The sequence below is a fragment of the Amblyomma americanum genome, chromosome 4 (genome assembly GCF_052857255.1).
Source record: "Amblyomma americanum isolate KBUSLIRL-KWMA chromosome 4, ASM5285725v1, whole genome shotgun sequence".
Classification (NCBI taxonomy): domain Eukaryota; kingdom Metazoa; phylum Arthropoda; class Arachnida; order Ixodida; family Ixodidae; genus Amblyomma; species Amblyomma americanum.
The window spans coordinates 9,186,860-9,206,590 of record NC_135500.1 but is presented as its reverse complement, the minus strand read 5'-3'; the positions used below and the strand labels follow the sequence as shown (position 1 = coordinate 9,206,590).

General features: G+C 45.5%; 1 protein-coding gene across 1 annotated transcript in view; it reads right to left on the bottom strand.

Annotated features, from left to right (window-relative positions):
• The window catches only part of LOC144127733 (transient receptor potential cation channel subfamily M member-like 2), a 547,241-nt gene that overhangs the window by 113,155 nt on the left and 414,355 nt on the right, over positions 1 to 19,731 (bottom strand). Inside the window, exon 11 of the mRNA XM_077660634.1 lies at positions 15,561 to 15,763. Coding sequence (XP_077516760.1) covers positions 15,561 to 15,763 — 203 coding nt within the window. The remainder of the gene's footprint in view (positions 1 to 15,560; positions 15,764 to 19,731) is intronic.

Sequence of the window (19,731 nt, the reverse complement as noted above, 5' to 3'; positions counted from 1 at the left end):
ATCCGTTTTGCCCGGCATATCTGAAAACACATCCTCTTTGCTTTGGAGTAGGGCCTTTTTCTGTGAACTTCGGTCTTCATTCAAATTGGGGTTAACTAACACCTTATCCCAACCTACAGTTTTCTTCCCACTGCATGTGGGCATCTCGACAACATCATCTGTCTCCTCGGCTACTAACGAGCATGCTACCTTGGGGGCGCACTGAACGGGATCTCTTTCTTCGTAATTTTTCAACATATTTGCATGGAACACCTTCCTGGTGTTATTTATCAGTAACTCATAATCCATGTCATTTTTCTTCTGCGTCACAAGGTAAGGGCCCTTCCACTGCAAGGACCCTTCCACTGGTGTGGGCTCGGCAGCTGTGCCACTGCGCGGACGAGTAACCCTCTTGTCTTCGCCATGCAGGTGCTCCTTCCTGTGTTCACACATGTGCTGTTGCCTGTTCTGGCTGCTGCCTGCGTTGACGTGCGGCCACGTTATCGTCATCACTACGGCAGTCATGAAGCTGATACCAATTCCGTAACAGCGGCTGACGTCACGTTTACCTGGATTTCGCCACCACCTGGCTCTGGGACCATCCGTTCGTCGTGGGAAATACAATCGCCGCAGACATCATGTTTTTCGCCACCTATAAAAGATCGCCCGTGGACCGCGGCGCCTTGTGGGCTCGGCAGCTGTGCCACTGCGCGGACGAGTAACCCTCTTGTCTTCGCCATGCAGGTTAGAAAATGATACTCTCTTTTTGCAAAGAAATCGACCAACTACTTAATTCAGCTGCCGAGCCCGCAGTGTTGTACTTGTATTGTCGTTGAATGCTTTGCTGTTGTCCATTCGTTGCTTATGCAATCCGGTGACATAGAAACTAACCCTGGTCCTGACACTGCCGCCATACTTGCAGAACTACAGAAACTAACATCGGGCCAAAGCACGTTAATCAGCGAAGTAAAAGACCTCAGCACCAGGTTAGTAGCGACAGACAAATCGATCACCGAATTAAGTAAGCGCATTACCGAATTAGAAACCCACTATCAGGACCTCGCATCACTTAAAACAGAAGTTGAATCCATTAAGACTGATGCCGCCACGTCGGCGAGCCAAATCAGTAACCTCGAATCCAGAGTAGACGATGCCGAAAACCGGTCGCGCCGCAACAACCTGCTATTTTATGGCTTACCTGATACTAGCTCAAAGGAAACGTCCTCTGAGTCTGAAGAACTGGTCACCCGCCTTTGCAGTGAAAATTTGGACATCACCATAGACCCAAAAGAAATAGAAAGAGCACATCGTCTTGGCCGTCACTCAAGTGAACGATGTCGACCCATTATCGTTAAATTCACTTTCCATAAGACAAAAGAATCCATCCTAAAAAACGCCCGGAAACTAAAAGACACCGACTACAGCATAGGAGAAGACTTTTCACATTCTGTCCGTAAGGCACGCAAACATTTACTACGTTTCGCGAAAGAAACATCTGATAAATACGCACTGCGCTTTAAAACACTGTACATAGGCCCTAAGCAGTATATATTCGACGACTTGACGGAAACGGTAAAAGAATTGCCATAGCAATCACACTCTGCTCGCTCTAAAGCAACTCCCCGACAGCACACCCCCCGAACTAATCCTACCTTATCTGCAGTATTTACTAACATACGAAGCTTTTTAGCGAAACGGGAAATCGTATCTAGTCTTGTCTTATCAACCAACAGCACCCTTCTCATTCTTACAGAAACGTGGTTATCAGGCAATATCAGTGATACCGAAATTTTAGCTGCGCTGCCCAACTTTAAAGTTTACCGTAAAGACCGGGAAAGAGCCCGTGGCGGTGGCGTGCTCATAGCCGTACATCAGCAGTTTTCAGCATCCTTAATCAATGTAGATTCTAACTTAGAACTGCTATGGCTGCTCTGCCACGCTGCCCCCCGAACTGTGCTGGTAGGAGTCTGTTACAGGCCACCGCAAAATGATCCGGACTTTTCCTACAAACTAAACAATGTGCTGAGTGAACTGACATCATCGTATCCTAACGCAGATATTGTTCTTTTTGGTGATTTCAATTTTCCCACTATTGACTGGCGTAACTACACCTCCATGACAAATTCTTCAGAAGCAAAAAATTTTGTCGATGTCTGTCTTAACTTCAACCTTACTCAGCTAATATTAGAGCCAACGCGCATTGCGCAGAATTCCGCCAACACTCAAGATCTGATATTAACCAACAGCCCTGATAGCGCAACAAGTATTACATACCTAAGGGAAATAAGTGATCATAAAGTCATTCATGCTACCTTCAGCTTTACACCCATGCTTCGTCAAGTTTCCAGGAAAACAATTTGTCTTTATGAAAAAGGTGATTTTCAAGCAATAAATGAAGAACTAACTGCTTTTTTTACAACTTATGAAACCGATTTCCACACAAAGTCTCTTAACGAAAATTGGACGATTTTCAGGGACAAAGTTCACGAACTAACAAACAAGTACATTCCGGTAGCTAGTTTCCGTGCTAACCAGCAAAAACCGTGGTTTACTACGGCCCTGAAACGCCTGGAAAACAAGAAAAAGCGTCACTATCGGGCAGCAAAGCGGAACCCAAGCCAAGTATCAGGGGAAATGTACTACACTGCCGAAGCTGATTACCTTGCTGCTATCCGCAACGCAAAACACACCTTTTTCCACTCTGACTTGCCAAAAATGCTAATACACAACCCTAAAAAATTCTGGCACGTAGTAAACCCGAAGGATACACGTACAATTGTTCTTACTAACGACATGGGTCAAACCGTCAGCGATTGTGAATATGCTGACATTTTCAATAGAGCCTTTTCAACTGTTTTTGCGAAAGAGTGTGATTTACCTGCTAACGCCTTCATAAGTTCCTTCACAGCGTCAACCATGGATCCAGTTTCTTTCTTCGCAGATGGTATATCATCTCGTATCGAAAACATCAAGCTAACGTCATCAGCCAGGATCGATGAAATTAACTCGAAATTTCTGAAAAATACTAAGCACATTTCCGCGGCCTACTTATCACTATTGTACTCTCAGTCTCTCTCTTCAGGTAATATACCGCATGACTGGAAAGTGGGAAAGGTCGTCCCAATCTTCAAGTCCGGTAACAAAAACTCGCCCTTAAATTATCGACCCATTTCCTTAACAAGCATTCCTTGTAAAATCATGGAGCATGTAATTTATTCTCAAGTCATGAACTTTCTCGATTCCAACAATTTCTTTCATTCATCACAACATGGCTTCCGTAAAAACCTTTCCTGTGAGACACAACTGGCTACATTTGTTCATGACTTACATGCTAACCTTGACTGCAACCAACAGATTGATGCTATTTTTTTAGATTACGCAAAAGCCTTTGACAAAGTACCACACCAGAGATTACTACTTAAGCTCTCTTACTTAAATATTCACCCTAGCATTCTAAACTGGATTAAGGAATTTTTAACAAATCGAACCCAATTAGTCATAGTTAATAACGAATTTTCTGATTACATTTCAGTAACCTCAGGCGTCCCCCAAGGATCAGTGCTCGGACCGTTATTATTCTTAATATACAATAATGACTTGCCCCTCCACGTATCATGTCACATTCGTATGTTCGCAGATGATTGCGTCATTTATCGTACTATTAACTCTTCCCACCAAGAAGCCTTCCAGACTGACCTAACTAACGTTCAGAAATGGAGCGACCTGTGGATGATGACACTTAACCCTCAGAAATGCAAGATTGTATCCTTCACCCGTCGCACTAAACCATTTATTTTTTCGTACAATATAGCTCAAATCCCAATAGAAGCAGTTAACTCATTTAAGTACTTAGGAGTCACGCTATCTCATGATTTATCTTGGCGCACACATATTTCTAATGTAATATCATCCGCGAATAAAACACTAGGCTTTTTGAAACGCCACTTACGTCACGCTCCCCAACAAGTTAAACTCCTGGCTTACCAATCACTTATCAGACCGAAACTAGAATATGCATCCCCCATATGGAATCCACATCAAATATACCTCATAAATGCCCTCGAATCCGTCCAGAACCGTGCCACTAGATTCATCCACAATACCTATTCATACCAAGTCAGCGTGTCGTCTTTAAAAGCAGAATCCGCCTTATCAACCCTTGTTATTCGTCGCCGCATTGCCAGCCTAAACCTGTTTCATAAGTTCTTTTACAGCACCCACGGTTACGCAGGCTATATCACATCACCAGCTCGCATATCGCATCGCACTGGTCACATTCTTCAAGTTGCCCGGCCTCGGACCCATACGACCACGTTCGCTGCCTCCTTCTTCCCCCGAGCAGCATTAGATTGGAACTGCCTTTCCCACAGCATCGCCGCTATCACCTGCCCATCCAACTTTTCCAAAGCACTAACAGATCATATTGTATGTTGAACCCACATGGCAACCATTGTACTTATTTTTTTTTGTATAATCCACCCCTTATGTAATACCCCCACGGGGGTCCTTAAGGTAATAAACTGAACTGATCAGTAACTTATTATGATCTGTGGGTAGCAAGATAAGAACCTTGTCGCCCGGATTCAAATTCTTATGAGTGGCTTTCTTGTCATAGTAGCCCTTATAGCGTTCGCGCGCCCTTTCCAGGCCTTGATGGGCAAGCCTGCATGTTTCTTCCAACTTGTCCCGCAACTCAAGAACGTATGTGTAAGTTGTCTTGAGATCTGATGCAATCTCCTTATTAGCCCACAGCTCCTTGAGTATTGTAAGTGGACCTCTAACGGTTCTCCCATACAGCATCTCAAAGGGCGAGAAACCAAGACTCGTTTGTGGCACTTCGCGGTAAGCGAACAAAGGAGCTGGGAGATATCTATCCCAATCGGTAGTTCTCTCCTGGCACATTTCCTTGATCATATTTTTGAGAGTGCCGTTGAACCGCTCTACAAGCCCATTACACATGGGATGGTAAGGCGTCGTCAGTAAATGTTTTACTGGCAAAAGGCGGTTAACCTCCTTCATTAGCTCCGATGTGAAGTTCGAGCCCCGGTCACTCAAAATTTCCCTCAGGAACCCATAACGCGAAACCATTTCCACAAGACCCTCCGCCACACTGATACTGTCAATAGTTCTCAGTGGAATAGCGTCAGGATAACGAGTGGCCACGTCAACTAGAGTAAGCACATATCGATTGCCTTTGGCGGATACTGGAGAGATTGGCCGCACAATGTCGATTGCAACTCGCTGAAACGGTAGGACGATGGCTGGCATCTTGCCCAGAGGTACGGGACCAAATCTTCCCTTGGGAACTGTGCGCTGGCACACATCACATGAGCGAACAAAGCGCTTAACGTCACTCTGAACACCCGGCCAAAAGAACTCCTCGGTGATCCTAGACGCCGCTTTTTGAACACCTTGGTGTCCAGCCATAATGGCGTCATGTCCTAAGCGCAGCACGGCCCCTCGCATATCTCTCGGTAACACCTGCTGTTGGACCCGCCTTCCTGAACTAAATATGCACTCCCTGTGCAGAAGACCATTTACCAATTGATATTCGAAGGACGTGCGACTCTTCTTTCTTTTCACTTTTTCCCCGACTCTCTCGAAGCAGGTCTTCAGGCTCGGTTCTTCCCTTTGCCTAATTGCAATTTCGCCCGGTGTTACGCTGAGGCACATCGTAACAGGAGTAGAGAGCGGACGCTGCGTTGCTCGGGCTGTCGCTTGAGCTCTTGTCTCCACTGCCGACGAGAAACTGACTGCACCCGTCTGAGCTGTCACGGGCCTATCCTCCTTTGGAAGTTCTTCAACGCCGAGCATCCTCCACTCGGGATCGGGGTCTTTGACATTTCTTGCACCCGTAATGTTTCCCAGGATGAGATCGTAGATGGGTTGCTCTACGCATTTTGCCACTACCTGCCCAGTATAATATGGCGCGGACACTAGGATACTGGCTTCAGGAAGGTACCTCACTGTGCTATCTACAAGAGTGACGGCCGACGCTTCCCCTGTAAGATCCTCGTCCTTCACCAGGCTTCTACGAACCAAGACTGTGTTAGCTCCGCTGTCTCTAAGCACCAATATAGGACGGTCTCCTATTTGCCCAATCACCACTGGCTTTGCTGCTTTCGACTTGGGTGTTCCACTCACTGCCTCATTTTCCAGCGGCGTTTGCTCTCCTTTCAGCTGTGGAACTTCGGGTGGCGTGAAAAGTTCTACCCTTGAGTCGACAACGCCTGCAGCTCGGTCCTGCGTTCTGTATCGGCATTCATCCAGAGTATGACCCCTCCTCTTACAACCTTGACACAAAATCTGTGTTTTTTGGGCAGCACTACTAGTTCGACAGTCAGCTGCACGGTGTTCCACCTTGCCGCAGAAAAAACACCTTACTGGCGCCTTAGATGCACTGCCATATGCTCTTGGTTTTGCCGCATCTGTCACTAAGGTGTTTTGGGTTTCCTCCTTTGCCTTACTCAAGTTTTTTAACCCTTGAGCCTCGAGGAATTGGTCAGTAGTGTCGGCGAACTCTTCCAACGAACAGAACTTTCTTTCCTTCAGGAATAGCGCCAGCTTTGAGCTGAAACACGCTAAAAATTGCTCTGTGACCACCTTGTCACGCACACCTTCAAAACTCTTTTCTGTGTCTGACATATCAAGCCACCTATCAAAATAGTTGGTCAGCCGGCAGGAAAACTGCTTAGCGGTTTCCGAATCCTCAGGTTTCGCGGTGCGAAATCTGTCACGAAAACCCTCTGCCGTAAGCCTGAATCGTTGGAGGAGTGCCTTTTTGACTTTCTCGTAGTCCATAGAATCAGCAGCAGGCATCCTTCCACACACATTCAGTGCCTCTCCGACTAAAGACATGCTTAATGCCGTGGCCCATTCACTGCGCTCCCAGCCTTGCCCCAAAGCTATCCGGTCGAATCGTTGCAGATATGCATTCAAATCATCTCTCTTGTCATCAAAAGGAGCCATCAGCTTCCGTGGGCAAACTCTGGCTGGTCTAGGAGATTCTGTACCCGCTAAGGAACGCTGATCATTGTCCGTGATCTCCTCATATCCTCCCGCGCCATGCGCCTGTTTCCACAAAATAAACTCCTTCTCCTGTTCTATCCTTCTTTCCTCCTGTTCTTCTGCCTCGCGGGCTCTTCTAGCTTCTCGCTCTTCTGCCTCGCGAGCTCTTTTCGCCTCGCGATCTTCTGCATCACGAGTTCTTTTCTCTTCTCGCTCTTCCGCCTCGCGAGCTCTTTTCGCCTCGCGCTCTTCTGCTTCGCGAGCGTCTGCGCGGGCTTGCGCCCTTTCCTCTCTCTGCCTTTTTGCACTATTCTTTCTCCTCGTCACAGAGACGCATCGCTTCTTCCTTGCTTAACCCTAGCTTGAGCGCCAGCTCTAAGGTTTTTGCCAAGTCCATACTTTCTGCCGTCGAGACATCGGAAAAATCCGAGACAAAGCAGAAAAGAAAAAGGAAATGTATGCTGGCACAGGATCGCCACTTATCTTTGTCACGGATCTCTCCGGAGAACACTCGGACCGAATGAATGGACTAGGCGACGGGTGTACCCACACAAACGCGAATTTAATACACCCTACGCGACACAAACACTAGAACACAAAACTAACAAAACTAGCACAACACACAAAGGCTATAAATACACACGACCCGGGCACACTACTACCAGCGTCTACTACTAGCGTTCTACTATTCGTGGTCGGCGTTCATGCTCACGGTTGGTTCGGTGTGGCTGCGGCGTTTTATGGATCTAGTAGGCGGCGTCGAGGCGGCGTTCGCCGTGCTTGGGCTGGCGTCGCTGGCGGTGTTCGACGTGCTCGGGCTGGCGTCGCTGGCTGCGTCGTACAAGCTCCAGGTCCAAGCGCCCGTGGAGATGATGCCGGTGTTGGCTTTGGTGGCGGCGTCGCTGGCTGCGTCGTATAAGCTCCAGGTCCAAGCGCCCGTGGAGATGATGCCGGTGTTGGCTTTGGTGGCGGCGTCGCTGGCTGCGTCGTATAAGCTCCAGGTCCAAGCGCCCGTGAAGATGATGCCGGTGTTGTTGGCGTTGGGGGCACCCCCCGGATGGGTGTCAACAGCGCTGGAGATACCCCTTTCCGTAGCAGGTGGTAGCGTCCTGTGTTGACTCCTCGGAACAGGCTCAGGCACGGCAGGAAGTCCACGATGCGGAGTCGTAGAACGCGAGCTCACCGGAGCAGTAGCCGGCGTCGCTCTCTTCCAGCCAAACTGTCCCTGACCCGCCGGAGCCTCCGCTTCTCTACTGTTCCCCCAGTGCCTCGCTCTCACTCGCCCTTTTATAGCCTCGGTGTTAGTCCACGTAAGCCTTGTCGTCGTCTTCTCTTCTCCACCAATCATCTCTCTCCACCTCACCGAATGCTTCTTCTTCCTCTTCTTTACTCTTCGGTTAATTCACGTCGTCTTCTTCATACCATTTTGCTTTAAAATTTAATTTAGGCTCCTTAATATATGTGACAACGTCACATCCATCGGAAGTCGTACGGCATAGTAAACCTGTCACAAAATGGTCTAAAAAACATCTATTTTAGTTGAATTCTATAAAAAATGTGTAATTAAGCATAATTAGTGCTTAACATCACCGAAAGTGGACACGGCGGCACGGCCGTGACAATGTCACCAAACGTACCCCTACCTGTGCAGGTTTTCGCTGGCTGTTTGCTCTTCGTCTTTGGCGGATCGGCATCGTTCCCTGCTGAAGAATGCTGCCTGCACCTTGACGGAATCAACACTGCGCAATGGCTCCTTGGGTACAGCTCGTTCTGCGCATCTTCATCCGGCTTCGATATTTTCCGCCTCCCACACGTGGATATGGACTACGGCGCACTATCTTCCGGCACGCTGACGTCACCACACCATCACGGGACAGCTAGGCCAGTGCATATAAAGGGCGTTTCGTTTGAAACAGGTCAGCGCTAAAAAAGACAAACACGGCGAGAGAACGACGACACAAGGGATGAGCGCTGACCCTTGTGTCGTCGTTCTCTCGCCGTGTTTGTCTTTTTTAGCGCTGACCTGTTTCAAACGAAATGCTTAACCAACAAGCCCAGCACCAAGTTTTGCTAAAATATAGAGGGCGCTCCTGCAAGCTCCTGCTTCAGTGGACACGGCGGCACGGCCGTGACAAGGTCACCAAACGTTCCCCTACCTGTGCAGGTTGCTGATGAAAAGTATGGCTTTCGTAGTGATAACCCTTGTATAATAGTGCTGCCGTGTCCAGACGGGTTTTTCAATTATGTATGTTTTTCGATGACACTTCTTTTACTCAAGCTGCGTGGAGACATTGAATCAAATCCCGGCCCTGTTACTGATAAAATGTTTGCTGAACTAATAAGCACAAAGAAAGAAATATTGTCCAAGATATCAGAAATTCAGCAAAACCAAACATCGTCTGAGGCACGCATTCTTGAAATACAATTCAGGCTTCAAGCTATCGAAAACAAACTGCAGAGCCTTGACGGACCACACAAAAGGCTTGACGACATATAAACTGCTGTGATTTAGACAACCGGTCTCGTCGCAACAACCTCATAATTCGAGGTGTAAAAGAAGGGCGCGAATCTGAAGAGATCTTGCTGAAGAAGGTAAATGACGTTATATTCGGATAAAACTTGGACACAAACTAAACACTATCGAAATAATTCTTAGACTAGGAAAGAAAACGCCGGGCAAGGACCGTCCTGTTATCCTGAAGCTAAATGATTCTAGAGATAAGATGAAAATTATGCAGAACTGTCACAAGCTCAAAGGTAGTCAAATAAGCGTATCAGAGGACTATTCTAAAAGAGTTGTTGGTATCCGCAAAAAGCTCTGGAATTCGTCAGATGTGGAAAGGAGCAATGGCCAGAAAGTTAAATTACTTTTCGATAAGATTAAAATTGGCGATGACCTTTACGTTTGGGAGGAAGTAACCGGTCAGAGAGTGAAGTGTCATACCCCAGCAGTAAACGACCAAGTGTGACTCAATAATTCTAACAACGCATAATTTAAGGCGATAAATATCCCAACAAACACAAAACCTCCTCAAAATCTCCCAGAAATATCCCATCAGGACATTTGGAATGTCCCCAGGAGGTTCTCATTTTCCCCGAAGACGTCCGAAAAACGTCCCCACAACTAGCCGTGTCCAAAAAGTTATGCGTCCCAGGGACAGCCCCAAAAGGTTAATGCTGGATTTCTTTTCTCGGCTCTGGCTCAATAACATTTCTTCTTTTTCATGCAGACTTCAGGCATCTAAGCACACATATGTGCCAAATTTCAGGCACATGCTTACGTTAAAGGTGGTGCAATACATCTGTCAACTCGCGTGAATGCTTGGTGGCTAGGCCATTCAGACTTACCTGTTTACATGAAATGTGCTTTAACAAGGTGAAAATTTGGGCTGGTTGGTGCATGATCTTGTGACGGGAGCAGCGCAGCACGCGACAAAGAGAGAGGCGGTACACGGCGCTGAATAACAACCAGATTTTAAAGCACGTTCGTCGAATATATACATATCGCTCGTATAAGAAGGAAAAAAAGAAGCCTGAAAAACGCATAGGATGTACACGTGGTGAAATATTAAGACATCGCACGCAGATAATCAATTTCTCTGTCACGAAGCGCTATTGAAGGTATGCAGACGGATATGTCGCTCTTTGGTCGGATGTTGAAGGCTTCTTCAATCTCCCTGATTCGTTGATAAAAATATGACGGGATGACCACTGTGTTGATAAGCTGTGGAGCGCATTCATGCTCTTTGGAATGTTTTGCTAATTCACTGCTGATGACGCCTTTTAGGGATCTATCGTGATCTCGAAGCCGTTTATTCAAACAGCGCCCTGTTTGACCAATGTATTTGCGTCCGCATGACAGAGGAATTTCATAAACCCCGCTTTTCGCACATTTCACATGTTTTTCCGTTGTTTTTTCTTGCATTGATTTTTTCCTTTGCTCGCTGTTGACTTTGGCGCACAGGCTTCTAAACTTGTTGGGTGCTGACATGAGCACTTTTACACCAGCTTTTGCTCTTACCCTTTTGAGACTGTGGGAAATGCCATTATGCAAGGAATGACCGCGTACGGCTTCCTTTATTCTGATGTGGTTATGACATTTTCTGCCTCTAGGTGCTTGCAGAATTCCTTCTGCAACACTGGATAGCAGTCTCGTCGGGCAACCTGCTGCTTTCAGCCGGCGGTTCAGGGTGTCAAAACTGCCTTGAACCTCATGATGACAGGATCTCGTAATGCGGCTCTCATTGCTGTTTTTTTCTACCCCCGCTTGATGATCTTGGAGTGCGCAGATGTGTAGGGGAGCAGTATCTTCTAGCTTCGTGGTCCGTACCACACGCAGATGTGAGCGCCTAGAAAAGCTAGCGTCAAGTCAAGAAATCGCATAACGTTGTTTTATGAGAGTTCACTTGTTATCTCTAGTCCTAGTTCTTCTAGTCCTTAGCAAAAGTAGCAATGAGAGCCGTATTGACGAGATCCTGTCATCATGAAGATCGAGGCAGTTTTGACGCCCAGAACAGTCGGCTGAAAGCAGCAGTTAACCCGACGAGACTGCTATCCAGTGTCGCAGAAGGGATTCTGCAAGCACTTAGAGACAGAAAATAAGTCACAACCACATCAGAAAAAAGGAAGCCATACGCGGTCATTCCTTACATTAATGACATTTCCCTCAGTCTCAAAAAGGTAGGCGCAAGAGCTGGTGTAAAAGTGCTCATGTCAGCACACAAACAATTAGGAAGCCTGTGCGCCAAAGTCAACAGCGTGCAAAGAAAAATCAATGCAAGAAAAAGAACAGACGCCTCTCAAGCATTTATTTTTCTCCTTAGCAAATCGAATCAACTCGGTCCACTATATGCCAGTGTGGATTTACCATCTTCCTTAACCCCAAGGTTAGAATCGAGCACAGATCAGTAAAGTGGTAAAAGTCCTACATTTTTCCAACTAATTAAGCAGTCCACATTTCCTGCCACTTCTCTATTTTGTCTTTCTTGGTATGAAAGATTGCGGTAACATTGTTGGTCTGGTGCCTTCTTTTTGGTCAGTTGCTTCTAGATTTTTGCTATCGTAAAATATTCCTTCTACTATCATGTTTGCTAATATGAACAAGTGCTGTTGTGCTTGTCTGCTATCTTCTTTTTACAGCCAGAGCTTTCAATTTGGAAGTTATGATTTGCTAACATGTCAGCTAGTAGTCGTGAAATAATTATTGTCAAGTTCTCTTTGTATAGATGTGTATGTAATCTGCCTTTCAATTTTCTGAACTTAATATTGCACTCATTGTCCACGTGCTGTGATCTCGTACCGACGATAGCTGTGTCGTAAATAAATGTATAGGAAAAATTAATGACCCTGCTTTTTGTACTCTAGTAAAACTCTAGTTTTTGCGAGTTGGTTCATGTTGAAAGAAAAACTGGTAATGGCGCAAGAAACGGGGACACAGAAGGCACACAAAAGACAGGACTGACGCCAACTTACAACTGGGGTTTATTGCACCTACCCTGCCTTTTGTACCACAACCCAGCCATATAAACAAATGCGTAAACGTTGTACTTATCAAACGGCAACTTATGCGAACACTGGCAACAAAGTAACGCTGATCACTACAGAATCTAATCTACACAGAGCTTGGGAAACCAACTTCTTTTCTGGCCAGTACAAATAATAACAACATCATCCAAGGGGCATGACAAGTCCACACTATCAATTTATGAAACGCGTGAAGAAGGCAAAAAAGAGCACGAATTGAACGACTATGAGATAAAACCACGTGACAAAAGATGACATTAATGAGGAATGAAGCCTGAAGATACAGCGCCTAGCGTCAAGTGATGAAAACTGAATATCATTCCTGTAAAAAACAGTCGTCTTAACGTCTAAAAATCTAAAGATAGTAAAACACCGAAAGAAAGGACGAAACAAGAGCACAAAACCAAGGGAAATCTGCGAACTACAAAAAACCTTCTATAAAAGACGTTTCGGCACTGCTAAGAATAATGGAAGGCCTGCTAACGCATTTGTTTCCAGCTTTTTTGATGAAATATGCCTCAACAATCTCTCTCTGTTTTATCTTTTCCACTTTTCAAAAATCTAGTTCTATCGAATTCGGGACGGCACTTAGAGCAGCTTTTGCAGTGGTCAACCAGGAAGCTCCTTTCGTTGTTGCGCAAGTTTCGGGAATGTTCACTTGCACGCTCATTAAAACAACGACCTGTTTGCCCGATGTAAACGAGGCCACAGCTAAGCGGTATCTCATAAACCACAGGACCACCCCACTTCGAAGAAGAAGTGGAGACCGGCCCTCCTCCCCCTCCCCCACCTCCACCCCTATGAAGCCCCTCATTTCTGCCGCAAGGCTAGGCCTATTTTATGCAGAAATAAAGACGTATATATAAAAAAACACTTGTGTCCTGCATTGCGTGAACTTTTTTTGGTGTTTTATGATGCAAGCCGGCCGCTTTTCTCTGTTGGTCATGGCACAAAGTCTTGAAAGCTTACAAGGCGCGATGAATACAACCTGAACATTATGTCTGCTCGCTATTTTCTTAATAATATGCGACACCTTGTGAATATACGGTATTACTGTTACTGATGAATGCTGGAGGCACGTACGAATGCACCAAGACTGGCTTCGTGTCCTCGTCGTGGTAGGAAGCGAACCTGCCAAGAAAAACCGGCGTTTTCAAGAGATGAAGCGTATGGCGGGAAGTTCTACAGAGTTTCTCTGGCAGCGTGCTCTTTTGAGCCTTATTCCCCGTGAAAACAGGCAGCCTGCTGAAAGCCCCAGGCAGCTTACCATGCTAGGAAATGCAGTTGCGCCTGAAAAAGTCCAACGGATTTTGGAAAAAGGCCCAAAGTTCAGCCTGGCTCCTTGTGCTCAGCGTCAAGAGCTACATGCCATGGTAAGAAGGGTGGCTAATTATGCCCCAGACCAGGAAAAAGGAAGAATCATAAGCGACGGCGTTGCTTGCCTGAAGGCCACAGCACATGGCTGTCGTTCGAAAAAGCCGCCATTGCAGAAGCTTTCAACTGCACTAAAGGGCAATGATCTCGTACCGCTACAGGCTGATAAGGAGGGTGGCTTTGCTATCCTGTCCGCTGGTGTATTCCGCGAAAAGGCATTGGCTGCAATTCACAAAAACTTCAAACAGGTCCCGTTTAAAGTTCGAAAACAAAAAGGAGAAGCTCTTCAAATCCTAGAAGAGTTGCACCTAGAAGGCATTAAGAAATTGGCAAAGGGTGAAAAGAGAGGATTTCTTGAAGTATTCTTCTCTGTAAAGACCCACAAGCCTGGATTCCCGCTGAGCACCATCCTGTCAAAAAAAGGAACTTGGAAACGTCTCGTTAGCCGCTACCTCCAGACAAACCTTGGCACCCTGGTAACCGATGACCCTTTCCTTGTGCGCAGTTAATCGGACGTTATTAAGCATTTAGAGGCTTTGCCCGCCCACAAGTACACCGCGTTCTCCATTGACATAGTGGAACTGTACTATTCGGTTCCTCACCAAGGACTCATAAGAGCGGTCAAGGATAAAACCCTGTCTACAGGAGACGCTCGCTTCCAAAATGCTGCTGGAATAAGCACTGATAATTTCATTACGCTATTAGAATTCTACTTGAAATCCACCGCAATTTCCTACGAGGGAAAGTTCTGCGTCCAGTAGAAAGGAATCTGCATCGGCTCTTCTGTTGCACCCGTCCTTTGCGACATCTTCCTTTCAGTGGTAGGAGCGGACATCAGCAGACATACCAGTGACCCTCATGTAGTTTCCATACACAGGTATGTCGACGATTTCTTGGTCATTATGAAGGACAATCCGGTAAAGGATTTAGACGCTGCCGTCACGAGGTTTGTGTCCGTTTTCTCAAGCCACGGCCAGGGTCTCACGTTTACCAAGGAGGTCCCTACGGACGGCCAACTCCAGTTTTTAGATATCAAGTTATTGTTTCCGGAAAAAGGTCTCTGTTGGATGTACAACCCACGTTCTAAGAAAGGCTCTCTACCATTTGACAGCGCTCATTCAAAGCTTGTGAAACGCGCGATTGTTTCTAACTCCCTGCAATCTGCCTTAAACAAATCTTGTCCCCACTTGTTGTCAACAAGCTTTCGCACTCAAGTTGAAAGGCAAAAACAGGCAGGTTATCCGCCTTGTTCCCACTGTGACCTAGAGCGCCTCATCGATTGCGTCGAGTGCGAAGCATCTCCACCCTCTACAGCAAAACACATAGATTGTATAACGGCCGCGTTTGGGCGAGTTAGTTTTCCATGTGAACGTAAAAGCTCAAAAAACAAGCATAGATTGTCCTCTTCCTGTGGATAAAACGGTGTCTTTTCAACAACTGAGAACAACGAAACGAAATACTGTCTGGTTGCACCTGCAAAACATCGGTAGAATATTCTGCACGCTTCACACGACGAAACAACAGCTGGATATTTCGAGTTCATTGGTAAATGCGGCCGGCATGTTTCAGTATCCCAGGGGAAGAACAGCAGCGACATCTGTCACATCGTGAAAGAGAAAAGTGCGCCTGCACTGATGGCGACGCAGCATCATAAGTGGCCGCCGTTAGAATCTCACCTGCTGGTGTCGAGAAGCTCCTGCTTGATGGTGCCTTCGGACACGTACACTGTGAGCCTCTCGTACGTCATAGACAAGAGCAGCGCCAGATGAATGGGCTGATCGCAGTTTTTCCACAGAACCTCGGCTGTCTTGCGCTTGTTCGTGAATGCTGCCCACAGCGACAGGATCACGAGTGCTTTTCGCTCCGCCGACGCAGCGTCCTGCGTCGGAATTCGTACTCAACAATGAACACAGCGCATGTAGCGCTTCTCCTACATCGATAATTTCGACACAAGGATACTTGCGGCTCATTACCTGCAATTTATTTCGAACTGTATATTGAACTGATGCTGCAACCACTAATTCACAAGCGTGGTACAAAAGTCATTATTAATGCACCGCCAGCTACAGTGATACGTTGAATGCAGTTCAATCCAACAAATCCAGCAGGAAACATAACTAGAATGCACAGAAGTACGGATAACTCAAGTGCATTCACCTTTATTCAGCCTCACAGATATGTCAGAATCATATACAGAAAGTTGATTAGAAAGGCTGCGCAACACTTGGCTATGTGAAGCCTAACAAGAAAAGGTATTTTTCTTGCCTTACAACAATACGAGAATACGATATTTCCTCAAAAAAACTCCAGCAACGACGGACAAATAACGTTCACTACAGGGTGAAACAAGGGGCGTGCATCCAGTGAACAAAAGCACTTTTTGGAGCACAACTAAACTTGGGGAAGACTCCGCAGGAAAGGCACTCAGTACTCTACAAACCTGTGTTGTGTTTAAAAGACAACAGCGAATTTACAATATTATCATCTGGCGTCCTAATTAGCTTGTGCTAGCATAATGTGCAAATGATCACAGGTGCGCGTACCATAATTATGGGACTTGTGCTCCAGTTTGCGTACGGCTTTGAAAAACAAGACCGGATTATCAGCAGAAGTGTACTTTCTTGAGCTAGTCAGTACATGTTCGTCAGCTAGAGACACACCTCGACTGAGACAGGCCGAAAAAAGGCATTGGCCGAAAGCATTGGTATTATATGCAGCGTTTGAAAAAATGTCCGTGTAGGCACGTCACGGGAAACATTGGCGATCATGCTGGTTGCTCTTTTTTATTTTTTAAAACGGTTCCTAATATTTGAAAAGGTAGGCGTTGCCCACACCAAAATGCAATAACCAATAATGAGCGCTAAATAATTTCTTTTGCATACGGCTGAGCAAACGTAACGCAGTCTGGTTAAAATATCTAAGTCAAAAAAGTGTTTGTGCATTGTAATCTATATTTGTTTATTCCAGGATAAAGGCTTACTGAAATACACCTCAACGCTTTTTGCTTCGGAAGCAAGTTCAATGGTAGCTGTACCCAGAGCGAGCGAAAAGCCTGTGTGTTGATAAAGCTTATCTCTGGGTCGCAAAAGCAGTGCTAGTGTGCTTTTAGTATTGATTATTTTAAGAATGATTGGTTGTCTACTTAGGGTACGCAAATGGGAATTCGCTTGCCAACTAAATCAGATATACGAGTTGATTTAAGAAATGATTCATGTCGTCGCCTTATATTACGAATGGGCATAGCTTCTCTAGAAAAATATCAATCAAGGAAATGTTAAAGAACTGAGGACACATTATGCGGCTTCGGACACCAGCTCTTAGAGATCCGACAGTGCAGACCTCATTATCTATATTTTCCTGCTTACTACAGAAGCCTAACAAGTGATGAATTAAATGCATACACAATGAAAGCCTTATGCGTCGAGTTTAGCTATTACTATGTAGAGTGCTTTGGGAAGGCGCTATATTTCAGGAATAGCGAGCTCTTTTTTTTAAAGCGTTTCTAAATATCATGCTTTTTGTTGAAGGAGGCCTCTTTCTGTCGATATACCTTTCCTGACACCATGCTGGCACGATGTTATTACGTTCATTTTCTTTGCACACAATTCTGAGATTCATATCAGCAGTATCTTTCCGAAGCATTTTGAAAAGACAGGAAGTATGGTTATGGAACAATAATTGCAAAGCCATTTCTATCGCCTTCATTATCAATAATAGAGACCCTTGTCATCTGCATGTGCATAGAAAAGAGTCCATCTTCTACGCAACAATTAAGTGCCTACTCGAATGGTGGGCTGATGAGATCGATAACATATTTGAAACGTTCAACCTGGAAATCACCTGCGTAATGAAAACGCTTGGGCGAAATGAACGAGAATGAAATGAGGCGTACGTATCCTGTCTGAGATTTCATGAGCAATGCGAATCGTACCTTTATTTATTTATTTATTTATTTATTTATTTATTTATTTATTTATTTATTTATTTATTTATTTATTTATTATGGATACGTCAAGGGCCTTGGGTGAGGGCTTTACATGACGAACAAAGAATACTGTCTCCTAGAAATGGTTGACGCACACTGAGAGCAGGTTTACTTAGATGTGCTGGTACGTGCAAGACCGCTAGGAGCTCAAGAGGGGAACACGACAAACCTCTAGCCTCTAGAATGCCCAAGGCTTGCCAAGTGCCAGCTGATGCAGTTCGGCCGCGGTACTGCGCCACTGGAGGTGATCGTACTGTGGCTGGTACTGTGGCAAGAAAATGATCTAAAGTGGCTTTTTGGGCTTTTTGGTCAGTGATCATGGTTAAAGAATACAGCGCTAGAAGGCAAACGAAGAAGTGGACAGGACTGGCGCTGACTACCCACACGTACATTTATCCAAAGAAATTAGCAGCTTTTGTAATGCCATCTAAGACCCACGTGACCAAAAACCATGTGGCCTACGCCTCTTTGACTCTGCTCTGGTTCTTTTCACACATTTTTGGGCTGACTGTGTTATTGTTTTCGTGTAAGTTTTGGTTTCGCTCTTTGTTTCTGTCATTTGTCTCGTGCTGTGTGGGCGGCAGAAGTTGATAGCTCATCCTTTTGGTATCCTGGTTTATCAGGGCTCTTCCTGGTTCTTTAGTTTTTTTTGGACTCGTGATGACGTTGAGTCGCCTCGATGTGCTGTTTCTTTGATGTTGTGTGCAACGATGTGTATCTTTGTTGAATAGTTTTCCCACGCCCGCTGTTTTATCTGGCACGTGGGTCTTGGATGGCTGCTCACTTCTCTGAATAAATGTGTTGGTAGCCAGCGCCAGCCCTGTCCACTTCATTTGTCCTTGTCTTTTCGCCCTGCATTCTTTATTCAAGAAAATGAAACCGCTGAAATATGGCGTGGTATTGCTACTAAGGTCCCACAAATCACGCGGTGGTGGGGTATCGCTTGTCATAACGAAATGTGCTGTGATTACCAGTGCATCACGAACAATTCGTGTAGTAAGCAGTCTGCTGAAACTCTCTTTGTTCACCTTAGGTGTGGTTTTAATATTGGTGTAGTATACAAACCTCCCAACTCGAGCATGAAGGATTTCCTCTCGGATATAGAAACTGTCATCATTCCGCTAATGAGTTCTAATATCCCACATGTTATATGCAGTGACTACAATATTCACCTTTTAAACGATGGATGTTCTCAGTGCTAATACTCCTTTTAGAACAACGAAGAAATTTTTCACCATTATTGACCATATCTTCTATAACAACAAAATGAACATGCGCGCTGGTATGTGTGAAAAAATTATTGCTGATCACTGTTCAACTTTCATGTTTTTACCACGCAGTTACTTATATCAGTATTGCAAAATGTGCTCTAGAGATATAAGAACTTTACTGAATTATGCCACTGCTCGAAGCTTCTTGCAGGACACTAAGTTTCAAAAATTCTACGACAGTGAAGTCAACATAAAATGCGAGAACTTCATCCGTACCATATCAAACGCTATAATGAAATTCGCACGCGAATGCACATGCCACAACTACGAAGAAGCTGTGTGCCCATGGATTAATCATAGTATACTTGGTATTCTAAAGAAAAAAAGATTCTTTAAGACCGTTAGCTCATACTTATCACGTTTTGAGATTTCGTGTGGTCGGCTACAACCCTGAGATCACGGTGCCCTCTGTGGCAGCAACTAGAAAAGAGCACATCTCGCAATGAGACTTCTAGCGCCATCTACAATAGCATTGTAGAAACAACCACTTGGCGCGCGCAAATGATGACGTCACGGTCCAATGTTACGAATAGAGGTCGAACTATCTGAGTATGATTTCAGTGGACGAAATGGCGGCATTGTTTAGGTTTC